This window comes from Ochotona princeps, chromosome 32 (assembly GCF_030435755.1).
Source record: "Ochotona princeps isolate mOchPri1 chromosome 32, mOchPri1.hap1, whole genome shotgun sequence".
Taxonomy (NCBI): Eukaryota; Metazoa; Chordata; class Mammalia; order Lagomorpha; family Ochotonidae; genus Ochotona; species Ochotona princeps.
The window spans coordinates 5,286,125-5,310,313 of NC_080863.1; the positions used below are offsets into that span (position 1 = coordinate 5,286,125).

The 24,189-nt window shown below is 42.1% G+C and overlaps 1 protein-coding gene across 8 annotated transcripts in view; it reads right to left on the reverse strand.

Annotated features, from left to right (window-relative positions):
* The window catches only part of PSD3 (pleckstrin and Sec7 domain containing 3), a 342,030-nt gene that overhangs the window by 30,432 nt on the left and 287,409 nt on the right, over positions 1-24,189 (reverse strand). For all 8 annotated transcript variants that reach the window (XR_009244449.1, XM_058657452.1, XM_058657447.1 and 5 more), the window contains one exon: positions 19,650-19,720. Coding sequence is in view for 7 of the 8 variants with exons in the window: in XM_058657452.1 (XP_058513435.1) it covers positions 19,650-19,720 (71 nt within the window). In the remaining variant the exon portion in view is untranslated. The remainder of the gene's footprint in view (positions 1-19,649; positions 19,721-24,189) is intronic.

Below are 24,189 nucleotides of genomic sequence, written 5' to 3' on the forward strand. Positions count from 1 at the left end.
ACTTTCAAAATGATATTTACCTCACATCTAATTAAGTAGATACAACTGCTACATGCAATTAAAATAACTCAAAGTTCAAATGGTCTTGATTTACAGAATACTGGGAATAAAACCGTGAACATATTGTTTCCTGGAGTTACAATAATAAAATACCAACAATTAAAAGCATTTTTCACATTTGATAATAATTTTTTATTTTAAATATTTCTAATAGTTTGTAAAACTATCTCTTTACACACACACACATTTAACACAGAAAGTGTTAAGTTTCCACAAATCTAAAACATAGGAATCACAGCAAGCCAAATGAAAACCCATTTAATGCATTACTCAACTAAGCCTATATTTGAAAAATCATTTACTCACAGAATTTTAAAGCTAAAAGGAGATTGGAGCATTGTTTAATTCCTTCATGCTGTATAAAGTCAGAAAAGTATGCAACTATTAAAAAGCACAATTAAGAGAATTGGCAAAGGCGAAAGGACTGGGTTACACTATCTGTTCAACGACATGTGTTTATTTCCTTTGAGGCTACAGTGATCCCCAGGGCCTGGACTGGCAACAGCCCTGCTGTGGTCAGCCTTAAAAGGGGCACTTTCAGACATGGGAGGAGTTGCGGTACTTTCTCCAAAAGGCCTCAGACTTTAGCAAGGCATGGGGAAACCACCAGAATAAATAGGACAAGTGGACTGAGAAATTAGCATAGACCTTTTCAATTATTATGCAGTGGCATGGGAACGGGGTTGGACAGCGATCGAGGACACCTGTAAGGAGCAAGCATCACAACCTCATGAGGCAGTCACAACCTGCAGTCCCAGCATCCCATGCAGAACCTGGCTGCTCCACTTCCAACCCAGCTTCCTGCTAAGGCTTTGGGAAAAGCAGCGGAAATGGCCCAAGCATTGGGGCCTCCGTATCCACAGCAGAGAACTTGAAGGAGTTCAGGCTCCTGATTACAACCTGGATCAACTCCATCTGTTACTGCCATTTGGGGAGCAAACAAGTGGATGGAGGACTGATGATATCTCTCTCTCTGATTTTCAAGTAAGCAAGTAAGTAAGCAAACATTCATAAAACAACAGAAAAGGACCCCTGAAAAAAGAATATGGGATTCCTGGACTCAGTACCTGAACATATCTTAAAGGATTTTTTATTTGTTTTGTTTTGCTTTGACTTTTGAATAGGAAAAAAAAAACCTTAGCACCTGCTCTAACACATTTCTTCCATTCTTTTTTGTAATTCAAAGATCAAGGCTGTTACTGGTGAGAGGTTTTCTTTCTCAGCTCAGGGCTTCATCAACATTCTGATAAAGGCCAGGCTGTGTCGCTGTTGGTGACAACTCTGCTGACGTCTGCTCGTCACCCAGCTACTCCCTTAGCTCTGAGTCTCTGAGGGTCACAGGAGTGTTTGATTGCTTCCGTCTCCAATGATTGATGTGGGTGTAGGGTTTGTTGAAGGAAAGGATGGGGAAGAGAAGAGGGAAGAAAAAAGGAAAGAAATGAAGGAAAGGAAGTAAGGGAAGCAAGCAGGAAGGGAAAGTAGTTGGCGAAAGTGCTTCCCGAGTCCAGAGTGGCCCACAGGAACAGGTCTCAGACCAGGACCTACAGCATGCTTTAATGGCTGCAAACCAGCTATACATCACTGCCCCAAATCCTGGCAATTCAGTTTGCTTGGCATGTAAACTTCAGCCATGTTAAAAAAAAAGTCCTCCAGCACATAGCCTCAATGTCTGAAATCCCAGAATCCAGGTGCATTTTGCACCAGAATGTCTCTTTATGAACACAGTTTTACATGCTTATATCCTAAATGTCCATCACATTTAGTAGCTGGCCGGTGCCATTTACCTAAATTGTGTCTGCAGGAAAACACGTTGGCCATTAGCCTCTGAAGGCTTCAAAGCCTAGTTAACGTCTCCCTTGTTTTTAGACTGCTGATTTTGAATTATGAATTAATAATTCAATTGCAAAGCAGAGACAGACAGAGAGATACTTCATCCAGTGGCATACTCCCCAAATGCCTGGAACAGCCAGAGATTGGCCAGGGCAAAAACAGAAGCCAGGAACTCAATCCAGGTTTTCCACACGGGTGGCAGGAATCCAAGTATTGGAACTATTGGTGCCTCCTGGTATGCAAGAAGTACGCAAGCCCAAGCAGTCTGGTACAGGATTCATGTATCTTAACCGCGCAAACACCTGTCCAAACTTTCTTCTAAGCACTCTCCCTGGTTCTAAGGAATGGTGAAAGGCTCCCGAGAGCCTTTTCAAAGTGTGAAAGATAGCAAGGCACAGTGCCGGCAGTTTTACAAAAGGAGGTTAAATGCCCCAGCACACAGCAAACCAAGATGGGCCTGTTGAGGAGACTAGGCCAGGGATCCAGCTGCTGTGGTACTTGGCACGTGAGCGCACTCTAGCTGTTATCAGGGCCTTCCCCTGATGTTACCTACAGATGTACAAATTCTGAAAAATCCCGTTTCTGGTGGATTCTGAAAAGCCCAGCTGGAACAAACTTTTCTTGTGAGTGATCTAAGGAGTGAAGAGGAAATTTATAATGAACTGATTTTTTTTTTTTTTTTTTGCTTTTTAATGACAGAGTGGAGGCAGATTTTACTCACTGGAACAAAATGTTTTCTAGGTTCTAAAGCTGCAAGATGTTAAGGATTCTTGAGCGGTCGGTCTGCGAATACAGTAATCAAGCTCTAAGTCATCTGCTGCCCTGCTCTAACCAGCCACTCACACCCATCACTCTCACCCACTGACAGTCACCCTTAAAAAGCTTTTCTTTAGAGAAGCTCACTTTGTCAGAAACAGACCTGTAACAAGAACCCTGACACAAATCTTAGGAAAATCCTTTAGCGACAGAGGAGGAAATTGGCAGGAAGAGACATAAAGCCCATGACAGAATCGGAGAGAAATCTGAAGCCATGTGATAGCAAAGGCTTGTCTCGGCACTTGACCAAGGGATGACTCACTCACTGCCTGCCCACAAAATGGATACGAGGTTAATATCCCAATGTCAAAAATCAGCAAGGGCAGACATGGTTTCAGCCACTGTCTGGGATGGCAATGTTCTGTGTTGATGGGGTGAGCTGAGTCCTGGCTCCACTGATGCTGTTCCAGCTCCCTGCTAATGTATCCTGAGAGTGCCTGGGTTCATGCTCCCTGGATGGAAGACCTGGATGGAATGCCAGGGTCCTGGCTTCGGCTTGACCCAGCCCTAGCAGTTGTGAGCACTGAATGGAAGATACTGTCTCCCCCATACCTCCTTTCTCAACCACCCTGCATTTCAAGTAGGTGAAAACAAACTTTTTTAAACAAATGGTAAGTCAACAGGACCAGTAAGAATTTAATCATTGTTAGCATCTCTTATAAATGCTTCAAGCTTATATGAACTGAGTACTACGTTAAAATGCTAACAGTAAACTCCTCTCCTATGAATACTTTATATCCCAAGATTGATAATAAACTAACACTGGGGTATATACTTTTTTACTTGAGCTTCCTGGGCCCAAGTGCCTTAGAAGTTCTAGAAAAAGCGAGGATGAGAGTATGCTCTTATTTGGCTTTTAATGCAGATAAAGCTGCCGACACCCATCATGTCTTATGGGATCTGACCATTACAGTCACTGGGTTGCTGCTGTTCTATTGCAGGCCCAGCCATAGGGAATTTGAGAAACTGGAATCCGTTACTCATCCATACTTAGTTCATGTCCCCTATTTTTCCCAACTCTTATCCACTCACTGCCTTGTATCATGGTAAGTGGAGCTTCCTCACAAGGTGATGTTAAAAGCTCACTGGTCACTCCCTGTCCCACACTGGTCTCTGCACCACATGACCCAGCTCTTCCAGGAGGAGATGCTCCTGCTCACTTCACATGAGCTCCTAGACAAGATCTGTAAGTGGGTCTGTGCAGTTACTCTTCGCTGGAAAGTTAGAGGTCAATGTGAGTGAGTAACGTCCAGATAGCCAGGAAGGGAACGAGGTGAATGGTATGAGGAAGATTGCGTGCAACCCAGAAATAAAACTCCGGATAATGTCAGCAGCTGTCCAGGGGGATGGATAAAAGATAGGGACTTATTCTACTTTAGGGGAACATCAATCACAGGAAGGGAGATTCAGCAGATAGACGCTGGGGATCTGTTATTGGCCAAAGTCACCGAAAAGGGGAGAAGAGAACAGGCAGAATGGAAGAAAGACTGAAGGAAAAGCAGGTCCATGCTCCATACTGGAATGTGTGGAGAGCTAACAGCTAGTGAGTCCAGCCCAGGAGGACTCTGGGAAGCGCCAGGTGATGGCTAAGGCAGTTGGTTCTTGCCATCGACACAGGAGTCTTGAGTTTCTGGTTCCTGGCTTCAGTCTAGACCCCCAGCCCAGGCCATTGCAAACAATAAGGGAATGAGCCAACACACAAGAGCTTTATCTTCTCTGCTCTAATTTTCTGTCTCTCAAATGAACAAGAACTTGATAGAGTCCTAATATAATAGCTGATTTCATTGTTGATTTCTTTCTCACACCATGGCCCTCTTTACCAAAACAGTAGTTTGTTAACCACAGTTCAGCTGAGAATGAATACTTGAGCCATGTTTAAGTACCAGTCTGAGAGTCAGAAAATGGTAGGGGTGTTGAGATCTCCTGATTTCTTGGATCAGCACAAAGAACCCCCTCCTCCCCCCCAAAACAGTTCTGTATTAGCAAATCTCTGCTTACTTGCTCTAATTATAGGAGATTATTAGAGACAGTCCATATGCCAGCGAAAAACTGCCTAGAGCAGCAAAAAAGTAACCCTCATCAGTCCTTACAAAGCAGGAGGTTACAGAGAAAGGCAGGGAGTGACTGCACACTTGCTGTGTATTAGTGAAAAGCACTGAGTTTGAGGACATAAAAGTTAGAGACTCCCTCTGCAATAGTTTAAGTTTCCAGTAATTAGAAATTCACTAGAATATTAATGTTTATCTTAGAATAACCAAATGGGGGAAAAACTACCTTGGCTATTACTATCACCTTCATAATACTGAGTTGATCAACCAATTTTTGAGCCTCGGTTTTTCAGTGAAAGAATGGGAAGAGAGCTGGCTCTCTCTCAAATTAATACACACACATGCAAAGATAAAGAAAGGTGTTTGGCCTAGTGTTAAAACATTGGTATCGCCCGTCAGAGTGCCTGGGTTTAATTCCTGACTTCAGCGCCTGATCCTTGCTTTCTGCCAATACAATCCCTTGGTGACAGCAGGTGAGGGCTCAAGTGACCCTGCTAATAAGAAGCAAATTGAGTTCTTGTCTCCTGGTTCTCTGGTCCCAGCCCAGGCCTGGTTACTATAGGCATTTGGGGACTAATACAGTGCATGGGAGCTTGTCTTTGTGTCTCTTAAAAGATAAACACACACACACTGCATTGGAAAGACAGTAACAGAAAGCAAGAGAGACAAAGATAGGAAGAGATTTTTCCACCTGCTGGTTCACTCCCCAAATGGCCCACCGCAGTTACAGCTGGGTCAGGATAAAGCCAGCAGCTGAGGATTTCATTGGATGTTGTCTCTCAGAGGTCCCCAGATGGGCTATCTTCTGCTACTCTCCAAGCTGCATCACTAGAGAGCTGGTCTGGAAGCAGAGCAGCGTATACTTGGACCAGGGCTCTGATGTGGGATGCTGGTATTGGAGGCAATTACTTGATCCATTGCATCACAATGCCTAAATCAATTATCCATCCTTCCATGCTTCTGCAACAGTATTTGAGCCTACTCACGTTATTAAAACAGAGGAAGACTGTTCAACAGCCTCTCACTAAGGCAGGGACTCCTGTTACGGTCACTCATCTCAGGCCTCTTGCCACATGGGACAAGGATTGCATTTTCTATAGCTTGTTTCTCCATAGAAGGGATGAGCCAAGTCAGAGAATACGTAAGTCTCCAGTGTGGGAGGGTACTGGGGGATTGGCAGTACGAGGAAGAAAGAGGACTATGTTTCATTTCTCCTAACTAGGAGCCGAGCATGTCAGAATTCATGTCACGTGATAACTCATGTCCATGGGAAAGAGGAAGAAGGCCAACTGTCATTTGTGTCTACACAGTATCTCTAACTCCAGGACACGAGGCCTTCTGCCCTGAATTAGTTCTAGCAGAGTTTATGGAAGCATCTATTTCTGACTTACATCTTCAACAATTATCCTTCAGTAAAGCTGAGGGAAAAGGAATAGGCTGTTTTTGCACAGCTCGGACGTCTGGCTGAACCATCTCTTAGTCATGTCATTACATAGACTATTGCAGAAATGTGAAAAGTTGGGAAATAAATAGTCTCAATCATCTACCTTATTCCTAATGAAACTATCAAAAATAAAACATGAGGAAAATGTTCTTTCTTAAAGGAATCATCAACAAGGGGACCGATATCTGCTATTAAACTATTACATAGCAGGTGCTTTTTGCTTATACTAAAATTTTTTTGACAGAGAGAAAGAGAGAAAGGGAGAGATATTTGATTTTCTTCCACTGGGTTACTCCTCAAATGATTGCAATGGCTGGAGGTAGGCAGATCTGAAGTCATTAACTTCTTTCAGGTTTCCCACATGGGTATAGGGGTCCAGGGCCTTAGGCCATCTTCTGCTGTTTTCCTAGGCCATTGACAGGGAACTGAATCACAAGTGCAGCCACTGGGAGAGGAACAGGTGCCGATATGGGATGCCAGTGCCACAGCTGGAGGATTTGCCTGCTACACCACTGTGCCAGCCCCTCTATTAATTTTTGACATCAATCATGCAACATTCCCATTGTGCAGATGAAAAGAGTCTCAGGGAGGATAATGAAGCGATCCAAACCAGGAATTATTTGATATTTGACAAGGTTTGTCTACTTCAATAGTCTTAGCATTTACAAATGCTCCAAGAGACAGGCTTAAAAAAAGGACGAAAATCCTCACTTTGACAAAGCATTGAGGCTCATGGTGTGCGTGCATTCAGAATGCTGTGCCTTAGGGGGCTAATAACATGCAGTGTGGTTTATAAACGTAATAGCGTATGGACTGGCTGTGGCCCCATTACACAGAAGGTGGTCAAGTCAGTGAGCCTTTGAGAAACTGGATGAACAAGTCCTGGCCTAGGGCAAAGGTGCACCTTTTCCATCACTTCTCACCCAAACACTCTTGACTTACGAGGGTTAACCTCACAGTGATCCGCCCAACAAGATAAAAATAGCCTGAGCTGAAAATGCATTCGATACATCGGATCTGCCAAACATCATAACAGAATGACATAATATTGGCTCTCTACATATCTGTTTCCACATCTGATTCAGCTGTGGTAAGAAACTATTTCTTCAGAAATTCCAGATGGTTCCAAAAGGCAAAATCTTGATTTTGCCAAGCACCAAGCGCTGTGCTAAATTAATACAAGATAAACGGATGGGTAGGCACACCTTGTACCACCTCCCTTGGTCTCTTCTCCCACATGCGCGGAGGGACCTAAGCACTGTTTGTTCATTGTGCACCTTGCTTCTGTCCTATGCAGTTACGCTCGTCATGGTTCGAGCATTAGTCTTCTTGTTACGAGTCCCTAAACAATACAATACAACATCCACTGCACAGCATGTTCATCGTGATAGGAATTATGCACAGGTTCTTGAAAAGATTCATGGAAAAGTGTAATTAAAAGGTAAGTTTGTGATGAAGATTTCTTGTATGCATGCATTTTACATTTCTTTTGCACCAAAACAAATTTATCTGTTGCTTCCATTTTGCATAGGAATGAAATGGTAGGGAAGGATGCAAGCACGTTACCTGCAAAGTACTCAATCATGACATAAATGTTTTGAACATCTGCAGATGTGGTAACCAGTTGGGTTCTGAACTAGTCCCCTGCAGACACAGTGGATGGCTATACCTGGTCCAGTGCAGGCTGCTTTCCCCAACTGCAGACTGCTTAGCTGCAGCTTCCTGCTGCTGCTCAGCGCTGCAGACGACCACACTACATACTGCCAGTGTGAGCAAGGGTCAACATCTGAAGGACAAATGCTAACGGATCTGTATTGTTCTCACACGATCATAAAACAGAAAAGTCATGTCCAAGCACTGTGCACTGGGAAACATCAATTGTGAAGAATTGGCTGAAGATCAGGAAATGAAGGATATGACCGTATCTCAACTTCTCCTGAATCCCAGGAGTGTTAATCCTGGCATCCAGCTCCAACGTGCCTGCCTTGCTTAGCATCTGCTGTGAGAGGGCTGCTTGGCATGAAGTCATCAAAACCCTTAAAGTGTCTGGGTGCCAGTGGGCATAATAGTGACCTCAGACACACACAGAGCATGAAGTTTCTTCAAGGGAATAAACTGGGTAGTTCATTACATTATCACAGCATCTCTTACACATCTGTTATTGGAAACAACCATTCATCATCTTTTTACTGCTTGCTACCTCATATCCACCTTGTAAGATAAATGCAAAAAGCTGTTTTGCCATCCTTGAATATGCCACATTCTCTCAAATCTGTTATCTGCCCGTGCTCTGGCTAAACTGCTTTCTCTTGTCCTGCCTGTGTGGAAAACTCTTGCTCATTCGTTGGGCATCAGTTAAGGTGTGTTCCTTCCTTAGGGATGCTCAAGTTACCTATTTTTCCTTCCTCTTTGTGAGCTCTGCCTAAGAAGGGCCATGTTTCTGTCACGTATGAGCACGGAATTTTCAATCGTAACTGATACATAATGAGTTCTAACCAGCCACTGGAGGATGCAAAACATAGAACTGTATTAACCCCAGATCACCTTGCAACCACACATCATGTCTCGTCATCAAGTGCTGACAAACCAAGCTTCCAGCAGGGATGGCAATTCACATAGGGCATTAGCAGCCCTCTGTAGGATACAGACACCATTGGCATACTCTTCAACCAGATTCCCAGAGGAGTTAGATACTGTGATCTGATCCCAGAGGCCACTCTGAGCAGAGATCTGCTCACAGCAGACAGCAGCCTGTAATCTTCCATGGACTCATTAGCACGTCCATGTGCACGTGCCTAGAGTCTTCATCTCTGAAGACTCCTCCCCCCCCATTTTACAAATCAAAAAACTGATTTAAAAAATCACATACATACAGCCATACAATCTGTGGCCTGTTAAGGCCTGTAGTGACAGAGGAATCACAGTCTCTGGGAATTTGCTCCATACTTCTGATTATTAGTTGAGGTTTCATAGATTTGAGAGACTAACATGAACAACACTAGTAAGACTAGAGAGTCTATAAAACATGGCCATGTTTTTTTTGTTTTAAGTAGATACTTCCAGCCCCGCTGTGGCTCTTAGCAATTCCAACCAGACGGCAACGATATCCAAGTGCTCTACTTTTCACTTTCCTACACAAATTTGTAATTCCCTTTGTGCCAGGTTTTTATAAAGGGAATTTCACCCAACATTCCCCAAGTGCACATTTGTCACTCCATGGGCACCATAATGTGGAGAAGCAATCTTTTGCAAGTCTAATCCAAACTGATGCCGATGCTTAGAAAATTACAATTTTGTTCTCCTGTCAATATTCAGCCCCCCCCTCTTCTACATCTGCATACCTCAAGCCCATAACAATATACTTGTCAGAGAGAAGACAAGGAGTTAGAAACACAAGAGCTCTTTTCTCTCCCAGGCTCATCTTCAGAGGGAGTGGGCAGAAATCTTGTGGCTAGGTATTCAAAGAAATGACAGCTGTGCCCCTTACAGAGATTTTCTTTTTTTTTAACAGAAAATGAAAAAGTGAGCCAAGAGAATAGAGTTTATGCTGGGGAAACAGCTGTGCTATGAGCAATCTCATTTCAAAGGGCCATTTCCTACAGAAACATAGCTAGCTGAAAGGACCAGTGTGGGCCCAGTTTGCTGATCTGTGTGGGCCAGAGGACTTGACTTATAAATTAGAAGCTGTGCCAACTCCATAGGAAAACCAAGGCAACACAAAATATCAGGCCAGCTAAAGTGTGGACAGTTTCTGAGTATCAACAAACATCTCTATGGATTTGGGTGACTCCCTAGGCAGGCAAGTGTGTGTGTGTGTGTGTATATATATATATATAGATATATATAGATATATATAAAACCAAACAAACCTTCACTCTTAATAATGTATATATAATACCAAAATAACAATAAAACATATTTAGGAAGAAACTTCAAAAAATTCAGGATAAAAAAATATAAAACATGAGCTTTATTTCTCAACATAAGCTGCATCAAGCTTGACCTTTTCATAAATGATAGTAAGCCTTTTGGTCCATTCCTGAGAACTGAGGGCCCAGGGAATCTAAGGATGTCAATGTAGTCTTTTAATAGTATTAACTGAAGAAAAAAGACAGCTATCTGTAAAATGCTGATGTTGGCAGGGGACACTGTCTTCCAAAACTACCTGTAAAGCATCACTGGTTTCATCATTTCTTTCACCCAAACTTTAGTTTGCACCCTTTTCAGGTTTAGAAGAATTTGTGTTACTCAATTGTGGTTGGTTCTTTTTGGATAGAAGTCTTATGCTCTAAACTTGATCATGTTCAGACATGCTCTAACAAGTTAGTATGAATTTGTTTTTATGAAAAAAAAAACCCATTCATAGTTTTGCTAGTGTATTTTTTTTAATGAACTCTCTAAAGGTCTCTTGCATTTGTTCCCAATAATTCCATCCCCACTCTAGCAGTTTATTATCTCAGTGGCACAAGAATCCATGTATCACAGCGGAGGCAGGGCCAGGATAAACCTGGGAACTGGATCCAGGTATCCTCCAGGGCCGGTTCCAGCCACCCGAGCCAGCATCGTTATATGGAGCAGACGCTGTGAGGACAGCCGTCACTAACTGTGGAAGCGAATCAAAGTTGGCACAGTCTCTCTATACTTTCTTTGGAAAGGATTCTGATTAAGTCCCACCCTATGATTCATGACACTCCCAGGACTCTATAATAAGGGAAAAAACAGATCCTTGCATAAATACATACATATGTACTGCCATTTATAACTGTGAGAAATTAAAACAGGGTATCTCAAAGTGAGGTAAAGGCTAAAATATAGTAATTTTATCAAATGGAAAATACTGCAACCATTTAAAAAGGCTTTCATTAATCACAAAACGGGGAAACGTGAAAATTTAATAATGTATCATTCAATATTTACCACGTATCACATGAACCAAAAAAAAAAAAAAACAACATACCAAAAGCTTTTAAAAAGTTTTGATGAGAAAATGTTTACAATACACTATACCTAATAAAGTATACTTAAGGAATAAGATGCCAAAACCATTTTATGAGTCCCAACAGATTTTAAGTTTCCCCCCACCCCTTGGGAGTGACATTAACAAGTCAGCAGAATACCAAGTCCCAGCTCTCATTTCTCCAAAGAAATACTGAGCTAAAAAAAGATTATTTGGGCAAAAACACTTAGGAAGAGAATACTGGGATCCAGTTAAAGAGATTGTGGTACCCTGAGGGAGCACAAAGAAATTCACACAGAAACGGGTGACAAGAGCCACTTTAGGAATACAGGTGATATTATTCGCTCAAGGCTGGCACATCCTACTACCACAGAACAATGTCCCAGGCCACGATTTCTCCTTCAGCGAAATGCAGAGTGCAACAGGCCTCCAAAAGCTCTGGCTTCCCAGAGGGCTCTCTGAGCAAATGAGTTTATCTTGGCTCCCTCCCTGCACTATTGAAACCCAGCATAGTCTGAATGTCCAGGGACTGCAGAGAACAATAGAAAGTGGTGGGCGGCTTGCTGGAGCTGGCACGGGGCTGGCTGCCATTGGGAGAAAGGCACTCAAATGTCTCTCCCGGGGGTGGAAGCAGGCAGAAACATACAAGGAACTCTTCAGAAGGACCCAAGGGGCGCGTTTCTGTCTCTCTTTATTCAGCACACTCACAAAACTGGCGCAGCTTGCAGGCCCAGGGGCCAGAGAAACAAGACAGAGGAACGAGGCCTGCTGTGGATCTTCCAGCTAGGCACGATCGGGAAGGGAAGCACAGCTCTCTCTCTCAGGAGGAGCGGGAGGAACAGAATGTGTATCCAGCATCGCAGCTTTCTGGAGGGCGGTCTTGGCCCTCAGGAACTGGCACCTGACTTGCCTGACATGTTGTGGCTGGGAGCCGGCATACTGGATGCAAGCAGGTAACAGAGGCTGTTGGTATTATGAATTCTTGAAAGTAAAAATGACAAGTCCGAAGAATTGAGAAAGTGCATGTACAGGCTCAGAGGGAGTTGGGTCGCTTCATTAAGATTTCAGGGTCCCAAGAATCTCTACTCCAAGTAAGGAGATCCATCATTTGTACCAAGGCAGTAAACAGAGAAGCGGTCATTTCTTTAAATGTACAGATGTCAATATAAATTCTGACACAGAGAAGGACCTGTCTGGTCGCATATCACATTAATCCTCCACCTCTGGTTCGGCATCCCAGATGGGTGCCGGTTTGTGTTCCAACTGCTCCACTTCCGATCCAGCTCTCTGGTTATGGCCTGGGAAAGCAGAGCAGGATGGCTCAAGTCTTGGGCCCCTAAACTCATGTGGGAGTCCTCGGCTCCGGCCATTGTAGTCATTTGGAGAATAGACCAGTGGAGGGAAGATCTCTCTCTCTCTCTGCAAAAAATGCCTTGCACATAAAAAGTAGTAAATCTTAAAAAGAAAGAGAGAGAGAGAAAGAGAGAAGGGAAATATTCAATGGAATAAATTTCCAGAAATCAACCTTGAATAAATGGAGGTGTATGAATCACCTGACAAATAATTTACAACAACTAGAAAGATACTCACCAGACTATCAACAAAAAGAGACAAAAATATTTTTAAAAATTAAGGATCTACAAGGATTTTCTATGGTAAATAAAATAACTAAATCCCAAATATTCAGATGAGGGAACAGCATTAATCCAGCAAAAGAAAGTATTAGCAAAATTAAAGACAAGTCTTTTTTATTGATAAAGTCTGAAATGAGGAAGAAAAATAAGCCTAAAGCACCAGTGAAACACTACCCAATGAACCAACATATGTATTATCAAAATCCAAGAAGAAGAGACAGACAAGGTCCAGAAATCTTAAAGGAATCATAATGGAAAAATTCCTAAATCTGGGAAGGAAATGGATTAACAATGAAACTCATAAAGTTCAATGCATTTCAACTAGGAAGAACACAAAGAAGTATCAAGACTTACACTAATGAAATTATGAAAAATCAATGAAAAGAATATTGAAGGTAAGAAGAGAAACTCCCATGAGCCCACCAGTGGATAGCTCAGCAGAAACAACCTAAGACTGAGACTTTAAGCACTGTGATAACGTGCTTAGACACAATTTTTTAAATCCTACATTGACAGGAGTATTATATTCAGCATAATTATCTTCAAAAATGAAAGATGAATAAAAACTTCAAGATTCACATTATCATTTGATCTGTTTTTGAGAAATGCACGTGAATTAAATTATGATGCAGAAATTAAAAGGCAAAAGTATGAAAATACTTATAATGGTAAAAATATATCAATGAAACACAATATAACAAGATGTAATTTGTGACATTAAATAATGCATGTCTATACAGGAGAAGTAAAAGTATAGTTTTGTTCACGGAAGTTGTTATCAGCTTAAAATAGCACTACAGATGCTATATATAACATCTCCATAGTAACCACAAGAAAACCAGAGAAGACACACAGAAGGAAATGAGAATCAAATTCAGACACCATTAAAAAAAATCGATGAGATGCAAAGAGTTCTCAATAGAGGAAAGTGAAAGGAAAAGGTAAAATTATGAACAAAATGGCAATAGTAAGTTCCTCCCAATCAATACCTCTTTAAATGTAAATGCATGCATTCAACTCTACAAAAAAAAGACACCAAATGGCTGATTTTTTTTAAAAGACTCAACCACGTGCTGTCTTCAAGAGAGTAGAAAACACATAGCCTGAAAGCACATGATGGGAAAGAAAGTCTATGTAAATAGCAATCAAAAGATATCGAATTCATAGACCAGACGAAATAGGATTCAAGGAAAAAAATTGTCAAGAGATGAAGAAGGGTCCTGTGTTGGGGCACACCTGGATAAGCTACTGTATGTGATGCCAGCATCCTGTCCTGGCACACGCTTCGGGACAGATCATCAAATAAATCATAATAAACCATAATAAATTTAAGGAAAGGAAAATCACAGCAAGCATATATTCCAACTATATTGCAAATCTGTGGAAATGAACACACTTTGTTCAATCATCGATAGGCTGAACAAGAAATCAGAATGGAAACTGGAACATACTTTGAATCCAATACAAAAGGACACATGGCGTATCACAATTTCTGGGATGCAGCAAAAGCAGGTACCACTGGGGGAAACTTATAGCAATCAATATGTACGCTAGAAAAGAGGGATGAGCATTTCGTTTGGCTGTGAAGATGCCCTCATTCTGCATCAGAGGACCTGGCTTCCATGTCAGGCTTCACCTTCTAATTCTAGTTTCCTACTAATTTCCTACCACTTGGAAGGCAAGTGGTGACAGCTCGGGCAGCTAGAGCCATGCTACCCACGTGGGAGGCCAGGATCAGACTCCCAGTTCCCAGTTTTGGCCTGGCCCACACTCATCCTTTGCAGACATCTGTGGAAGTGAAACAGTGAGTTAGTGCTCTCTCTTTCTCCCTTCTCCCTAACTTCTTGCCTCCCTCCTTTCCTCCTCTAATAAGAAAGAAAAAGTATTCAAAAAAAATAAGACATTATCTAACCTGATTTTATTCCTAAATGGTCTAAAAACGAGGACCTAATTTTAATGGCAGCAGACGAAGGAAGGACTTTGAGTAGAAAAGAAATTAAATAGGGAATAGAAAACCAATAAGCACCAAACTAATAACTTGTTTTTCTCACAGGATCAACAAATTTACAAAACCTTAGCTTGACTGAAAAATATGGAACACTCAAATAAAATGAGAAATGAAACAGAAGACATGAGAACAGATGCCGCAGAAATTCAAATTCCTCTAAGAACCTACACACTGGATAACTCGGAAGAAACGGATAAGTTACTAGAAACACAATAATCCTGAATCACAGGATGCAGTCATGGAGAATAAAGAAAATCTAAATAGACTTAGAACTAGGATGGATATCGAGTCAGTAACGAAAAATCTAAAGACAAGCCTTGTACCAGATGGCTTCATGAGTGAATTCCACAGCACAATTAAAGAATTAATACCAATCTGTCCCCAATTCTTCCAAAAAGTTAAAAGGAAGAAATCTCTCCAAACTCATTTTTATAAGGTCAGCATGACACTGCTACCAAAGCCAGAAAGAAATGTGTTCTCTCACATCGCTGATGAACACAGATGTGAAAATCCTAAACCAAATACTACAGAACACAATACAGCACAAAGATTGCACATTATGGATAAGTGAGATTTATAACAAAGTACAAAAACTAACCAAACTGATACATTACAGAAGAAAGGATAGAGCCACACAGACATCTCAACAGATACAGGGCACAGCTGAAAAAATTCAACAGCCTTTCATGAAAAACCAGATAGAAATTAAAAATTGGTTGACATGATCTTGGAGTGAACTTAGACAGAAAACTGAAAGATTACATAGAGGGGGAAAAAAAAGCTTGTTAAAGAAAAAATTTATTAAAGTTGAAGTAAACAAAAATCCATGTATAACATTTAGCTGCATTTTATATAAACGGAAATCAATACCACCACTTATAATAATACACAGAGTATTAAAATACCTAATATATTTGAATGGATATTTCTGAAAGCAGTGTATACTGGCAATTACAAAATAGCACAAAAGATAAAAAACACGCACATATGAAAAGATAGTCAATATTCGGGAAGAAGTACTATTGTAAAAATGTCCATACCACTCAAAGCCACCTACAAGCCCAACTGTAATCCTAACAACATCCCAACGGCATGTTTTTCAGAAATTGAAAAATAAAATGATACAATTCAGAGGATCACAAAGTATCCTGAGCTGCTAAAGCAATCTTAAGATGAACAAAGGGTTCACATTCTAATTTCAAAACATACTACAAAGTCAGGGTCGAGAGAGAGTGGTACAAGCTGATGAAACAGGACACTGAATACAGCAAAAAAAATTACCATGCAAACATAGTGAAGTGACCAACAAGGATGGCAATACCTCACGATAAGGAAAACAGCCCTTTCAGCAAATGGTGTGAGAAAAACTGCCTACCCACATCAAAATGATGAAAATGGACTGCTCAAGAAGACCCAGGGTCATGAATTTCATAGATGAAAATACAGGGGTAAATCTTCATAGTACCGAACCTGCAAAGTATTTCTGAATGGAGTCCAGAAAAGCACAGGAAACAAAAAGTTAAGCACACAAGGAGAATCACATTAAACTAAGAAGTGGCTACACGGAAAACATAACTGAAAAGTCAGCAGATTTCTGACATGGTAACCTAGGGAACAGAACATATTCACAAAATTCATATTCATTCACCTGATAAGAGGTTTGATACTCAAAATATACAAGTGACACCTACAACTCAATAGCTATAAACAAGACACAGCAAACCCAACCCATTTTAAGAATGAGTCAAGAACCAGAAGAGACGTTTCTTCAAGGAAGACATACAACTGAAAAACAGGCATAAGAAAAGGTTCTCATTTAGGAAAATGCAAATGAGCTATGATTGATAACAGGATAAACACACATGTGCACACACACACACACACTTTTTCCTTCATTTCTTAGCACACTGCTTTCCTAAACCCTGAAATCTCTAGATGATAAGAAATCCCCGGTGCCTGGTATTCTGGAATGCCTTCATATTCTCAGGATAGAGCTTGGAAGCCAGCAAGACCAAGGTATTATTACAAGGCTGACATTTTTAGCCTCAACCCCAACGTCTCTCTGAAGGATGGGAGGACAGAAGCTGAGGGTGGAGTTGACCCCCATGGTCAATGATCTCACCAACAAAGGCTGTACAACGCAGCCTTCATAAAACACGCAAAGGACTGTGTTAGGACGAACGTCTGCAGAGTTGAACAGATGGAGTTTCCCAGAGCGTGGTGACATCACAATGCCCTTCCCAGATTTCCTCCTCACACTGCAAACTCAAAAACCTGTCACAGTTCCCTAGTCCTTTCCTCAAAGTTCTCTGCTTTTGATGGACCGATCAATTCTAACTTTCTGGCTTTTAACATTTTTAAGATTTTTTTTTCCTTGGAGGGATGTTTAGGTCACAGTGGTGCAAGCGGAGAAGGAATACACAGCAGAGAAATCCAAGTTCAGTTATAGCTGGGTCAGGTTAAAACATCAGAGCCCTTTCAGAAGGCAGGGGTTCATTCAAGAAGGAAATCTGGAATTAATTTGCACTTTGTGATGCTGGCCGGATTCCAACCCCTCCCGTCAACTTGTTTCCACACATCAGCTTTCTCCTGCCTATCCTACTTAACCCACAATACTTCTAGTAGACTGCCAGTCTGGGAGGCCAACCTGAGTCCTGTCTCCAGCTTCCAATGCTGGCCGGCAAATAAAGCCTCTCTTCTCCAAGGGGTCAGAGCGGGTTTTTTGTGCGCATCAGGTAGTGAGCCTGTGTCATTTGGCACAAGTGCTGGGCCCAGAGATGCCATGGAAGCCCTGTGCCACCCTTTCCTGTTTTTGATAGAGCTCTTTATAATACATGGCCAACTGTAAAACTGTGTCCCTCAGTTGTGAGCCACTCAAGCAGCAAATTAAACCTATGGAAGGGGCTGTGGAAAACCCTGGTTTATATCTGGTTTATATCAAAAGTGTACAAAACCACCCATGACTTGCAATTGGTATCTGAAGAGACGCATGGAGACCAGAAGCTGTCTCCAGGAAGACAGTGCCAGAATGGACTGGCATGAGAGGACACTGGCCTTGTGCCCACTGGAGCATCCAGCACCAAGCTTAGTGTTCAGTCTAGAGAGTCAGTGAAAAGTGGGGGACATTCTTTGGAGCTTTCTGAACAGCGAATGAAAGCAAAAATTAGATGCTACTCTATATCTGGCAGGGTGGCTATGGTGAAAAAATAAATGAAGAAGAAGGGGACAAGATGGGGAGGGGCAGAGGAAGGTAAAACTGAGAGTGGAGGAAAAGATAGGAAGGAACAAAGGTTGGTTACTGGCTTGGTGAGGACATGGGGAAATTGGAACGCTAGGTACTGTTGGCACATAAAAATTGCAGTTCTTTTGGAGAACAGAATGAAAGTTCCTCAAAAAACAAAACAAAACAAGCAAAACAAAACAACAAAAACCCTAAAATTAGGGGCTGGCACTGTGACTTAGTGGGTTTAGTTGTTAGCATTATGTTTGTGCTCATTTGAATCCTGTTTGTTTCATTTCCAATCCAGCCACCTGGTGATGCGCCTGGGAGAGCAGCAGAACATGGCCAAGCTCTTGGCCCCCTGCACCCACGTGGGGGACCCAAATGAAACTGTTGGTTCCTGGCTTTGCCCTGGCCCAGTCCCACAGAGTGAACCAAGTGATGGAAGATCTCTTTCACTGCCTCTTCCCTCTCTCTGTAATCTTTCAAACAGATATCTCTTACATAAAAATAACAATAAACCCCACATCAAAACTACCATCTAATCCAGCAAAGCTGTTTCTGGGCATTTATCCAAAAGAAATAAAATTAGGAACTCAAGGAAGTATTTGTACTTCAATGTTCACTGTTACTCATAGTAACCATGAGGTGAAAACTACTTGTCTACCAATAAGTGAACAGAAATGGGGTGTACACACATTTAATGTAATACTGTTCAGCATTAAACAGGAAGGGAACTCTGGCAGAATCTACAAGGCCCAACTTTGGAGGACATTATGCTAAGTGGAAAGGTAGGAATATTGCCAATCAACGCATAAAGCTTCAGTAATACAAGACAAAACAGTGTGTGCTTACAGTTAACAACACTCTACTGTATATCTCAAAATACAAGACAGATGGTTTCATCACAATTAATGAAAGTATTGTCCCAGCAGACACCATAAAGAGCAGGGTTACTACTGCCTTGCTTCCTGTTAGCCGTGCCTCAGTGCCTGCCTCGTCACAGGTGGAGCTGGAAGCACACAGACCCCTGGAAGTGGTTTCCTGTTCCTGTTAACATTTTCTAGTCAACACGCTGAGCTCGGGAGATGAGGCTTCTCCTAGGGACTAGCTGCTGTAAGCTGGAGTCTAAACAGATTCTCAGATTTTGAGACTCGGAGAAAGATGATAATCTGGTCAAATGATTTGATTTGGAATAGTACACCTCTGCACTGTTAAGACCAAGTGCTTCAAAACTAGAATGAAAGGGCAAGTCCAGTTTTAAATAGGATCAAAACCGTAACAGGAAAACGATAACACAGAAATGGAGACTGAAGTTAATGTAAGGTATAAACATGTACTGAACCAGGTAGTGCTGCATCGGGACCTGCACGGACACATCAGATCCAGCTTAATATTGAACATTCTTAGAAAACAGCCCATTTAGTCCTCTGATCATGTGCTTATGTGTGTTGCTTACCTAAAGATCATCTTCCCACCAACTCCTCAACCCCCCCAAAATCAAAAACATTTTAGATCTCAATTAAATGAAAAGTTCTGGGCATTTAATGTAGTTTTTCTGTACAAAGTGAATTGTTCCTTTGGGTGTCCTGTTTATCAGTTCATAGTTTTATAGATTTTCTTATGTTTTACCTTTTGAAGGTAAAGAACTGTCCCCTTCAGTACAGCATAAAAGGTTTTCCATCCTCGTTTTCCTCTTGGAGCTAGAAAGGGGGGGAAAACAAATGTTTATTTGACGGCATTTGAAAAAGAGAAGCTAAATGATCCATATAGTGAGTATATATCAACAGTCCTGGTTTTCTGGGTTCCAAATAAAAACTAAAATTATCTTGAAAAATACCGTGCATCCGTCAGTCTTTAAAAACACACTCTACCTCACCATCATCCTGCCATCCGGCTGCTGTTACTCTTCTGACATAATGGAAGCACAGAAGTCACCTGCTGCTGATTATTATTTATTTGCTTTTATTTGAAAGAGATTTAGAGAGAAGGGGAGGCAGAAAGATCTTCCATCTGCTGGTTCACTCCCAAGTGGTACAACTGTTGGGGCCGTGCCAATCCAAAGTCAGAAGCCAGGATCTTGTCCCAGGTCTCTCATGAAGGTGTAGGGCCCCAATGCCTTGGGCCATCCGTCCTCTGCTGCTTTCCCAGGCCATGAACAGGGAGCTGGATGGGAAGTGGAGCAGCTGGGACATGAACTGGAGCCCATGTGGGATGCCAGAGCTTGCAGGTAGAGGATCAGTTTGTTGAACCTTTGCTCCAGTCCCACAACTTTACTATTACTCGTGTGGCAATCTTGCTTTTCTGTTGCAGAACTTGACAAAATGCAGTTTTTTTTTTTCTTTCTCGCTAGACTGAGTAACTTGAGAGGTTTCCTTGGCCTTGTAATGCACAGAACATATCCAAGGCAGACTTCAGGTGCTCTCACACGATTTCTCCACATTAATTCATGTTTGTCAGAGGTTTTTACATTCCTTTCACTTACATTTTTTGGAATAGGAAAGGTCTTCACAAAAAGTTCAGGAATGGATGTATTATGAAAATTCTCTGAAACGGTTTCAAAATTTTTTGCTTAAAAGTAATTTAATTCCCTTTGTGAATTTCTGAAATTCCCCTTGCATATTCCCTACATAAATTGTTATAAACAATCCTAGAATGAAAAGAGATTAATAATTTTTGTTACTATTTATCACTTTTTAATAAAACTGAAACATGTAACTGGAAAATGTTATCACAGGAATGTCATTTTTTTCAATGTGTCTGTCCACCATTTATTCACACTCCTTAGCAAGCATTTGGCTGTCTTCAGGCCATCTTTAACTTGGATGCTTGATTAAATTAAGGGATACAGGATTCTTCTGTGCATCCTTTAAATCTTTTGATTGAACGCTCATAAGATTCTTAGGCTTGGAACCAGGCGAATAGCCCATTATAGTGCATAGGTATTCCTGCCAATACCACACTGAGATAACCACCTGGCAAGAAAGGATTCAAACATCCGCCCTGCAGGTTTCCAGAGGAAATAAAAAATACCTTCCCTTCTGTTTCCACTAGGTGAAATTTAAAAGTGCAAACCCAAAAACTCCTGACTACACAAACATACACACCGGGAAAAAAAAAAGCATACAATCACTTCCTTTATAATGGAAAAAAGTGACTAACATGGAGAGATACAGATAGCAAACCTAAAAAATATTTTCCACAGAGCTCTACATATCTTCGATGCTGACACTGCGCACATAGAAGTGACCCTGGCCTCTGGGAGTTGCTATGGACTGAGCAAGCAGTACAGGCTCAGATACAGCGTGGTCTGGAGGAGGCCCCCAACAGGAGAGCAGACCACCAAGTCTGCTTGGAAATCGCATGAGTTCAACCCTCATGACAAGCTACTACATCTCTCAGGACTCCACCTTCTCTGCTCAAAACCCCAGGTCATTTGTATAACTTAAGGAACAGCACTAGCTAATGCTGGAAGGAAATTTCAAGAATACTCTTTCATTTTCTATAGGAGGAACACAGGTCTTGGGGTTTTAAGGTTTTCCCATAAGCCCTCAGGATAGCTTGTGGCATCTTAAGATCCCTTCAGGTCAAAGATTTACAGATCTTTTTTCTGCCTTTGAAGTCGGAATGCATGAATCTATGTACATGTTCACAACAATTTTAAGAGCTCTTCGTGACTTTCACACTAAGCCTATTAGACAAAGAGTGCTCCAAGTGAAATGGAATCTTAAACACCGGAGCCCAGGAGCATTAACCCTCCCCCTGCACCCTCTACTTTTCCATTCTCTGCAGAAGTGCAACAGTTTTAGGTCAATCACAATTTAGTTAACACATTAATGGAGCAACCCTTAATATTCCCAATAAGATAACTTAGCAGCTGGGGCTAGACAGAACGTAGCCAATGTGCCATGCAAGTAACTGTTCATATCACAATACCAAGAAAAGGTACAATAATGACCGCATTTTACAAATGAGACGGTGTGGGTGCAGACAAGTGGAATTTAGGGGTAGGAGGGAGGACCACTAAGCCCTGGAGTGGGTCAGAATGGGTCTCTGACTTTAGAACCACACTTCTGCTGTAGCACTGGCAAATCCATCATCAACTACCAAGAGCACTGGTCCTCATGATGACTGAATGACCGAAAATGAATACACAGCACTTGTTCTTGTTATGTGCATATGGCTGAGTAAAGAATTCTAATGAGAGTTTTCGATGGGAGGACTTGCTGGAAAGCCAGTGTACCTGACTGACACGGCGCCCTCAGGCAGGCCGGGAGTCGGCATGTAAAGCAAGATATCTACTCCAAGAAGGCATTTATTGAGCTTGACCAAGAGACAGCATTCTGTATGCTGGTCCACGTTTTCACGGTTTTAAATAAGCACACTTCAAGGTCAAGGACAATTCCTTCACCTCATATGTAAGACCCTGGACTATGCCAATTATAATCATCTAACTTGAGCCCTAGATGACAACAGTGTCTACGATGCTTCTTCTTTGAGAGACACAGAAAGTTGCCATCTGCTCATTCACTCCCCATATGCCTAACACGGTGCCAGGCTGAAGCTGACAGTTGGGAACTCAGTTCAACTCTTCTGCTTACACGGGAGAACCCAGACACTTGAGTTCTCACTGGCTGCCTCCCACGGCAGCCACAGCAGGAACCTGGAACCAGGGAAGATTCAAGACACAAATCCAGGCAAAGAGGATGTGGGTATCTTGACCACTAGGCTAAACACTTGCCCTTATTTGTTTTTTTGCAAATACTATTGAAATAGACACAGATTGCCAGTGTCCATATATTTAAAGATTTAAATTTTTTTCTTAATTGGAAAGGCAGATTTACATAGAAGAGAGAAAGAAAAATCTTCCATCCATTGGTTCACTCCCCGATCCAAAGCCAGGAGCCAGGAGCTTCTTTCAGGTCTCCCATGTGGGTGCAGGGTCCCAAGGCTTTTGGGCCATCCTCTACTACTTTCCCAAGCCATGAACAGGGAGCTGGATGGCAAGTGGAGCAGTGGGGATCCGAACCAGCGTCCATATGGGATCTCCATGTATGCAAGGTGAGCATTTAGCCACTAGGCTATCATGCTGGAACCCATTTAAAGATTTTCAGTATTAGTTGAAAGTCAGGGCTGCTATTTCTGTGAGGTGAGACTGGAGGGGACTGCCAAGCCCAGTACTTTGTCTAATCTCACTGAAGCCCTGCTCACAGCTACAGACCTCAGGATAAAGGCACAAGCCAGGTCTGCTCCTTCAGGTATCTCCTGTCCCACTCTTCTAGGGGATACCAATGTCAATTTCACTAACGATTGCTTCTGTGTTGTTGTCTTAGTGGTGGCTGCTGTTCCCTGAGCACAGACTATGTCAGGAAAGCGCCAGGAGTCAACATGGCTCAGCCGAAGTTCATCACGCTGTGAGGGAACCAAGGCTATGATGCCACAGACGGGGACTCTGCGATCTCCCTGCGATCACAGTACTTGGCGATCCACAGTACTAGGTCCCTTCCCTCTGGTTTGTTCACAGGGAGAGGTAGACCCAGTGATGGACATTGTTATGTTTTGGATAACTCTGAAGTGCAGGGGTGACATTCAAACTGAGCAGGGAGGACCCTGATCCACTAGGAAAACACTATCCCTGACAGACTGGAGGCACATCAACGTTAAACGTTTTCTACAACTCTCTGCACTCAGTGAATATCCACCATGGCTTGGGAGCTGCTTCCCGACTACTGTGGGTTAATAAAAGAAACAAAGGGGTAAGCGTGGTGGCACAGCTGCCTAATCCTCCATCCAGTGGCGCTTGTGTCTCCTATGGATGCCAGCTCTTGTCTTGTCTGCTCTACTTCCAATGTAACTCCCTGTGTGTGACCTAGGAAAGCAGTGGAGGAAGGCCAAAGCTTTGGGCCTTTATATTCCACTCGGGAAACCCAGAAGAAGCTGTTGGTTCCCAGTAGTGTATCAGCTCAGCTCTGGCTATTGTGGCCATTTGGGGAGTGAACCAGTGGATGAAAGAGAAAGTCTCTGTCTCTTGTTCTCTCTGTAAAATCTGATCTTCAAATAAAAATAAATTAATATTGAAAATTTAACAAAGTCAAAAATTTCCTGCAACTGTCATTTTAGACGATGTCCATATACAGAGAAAATCTCAGAAGTGGATGATATTGGGATTATT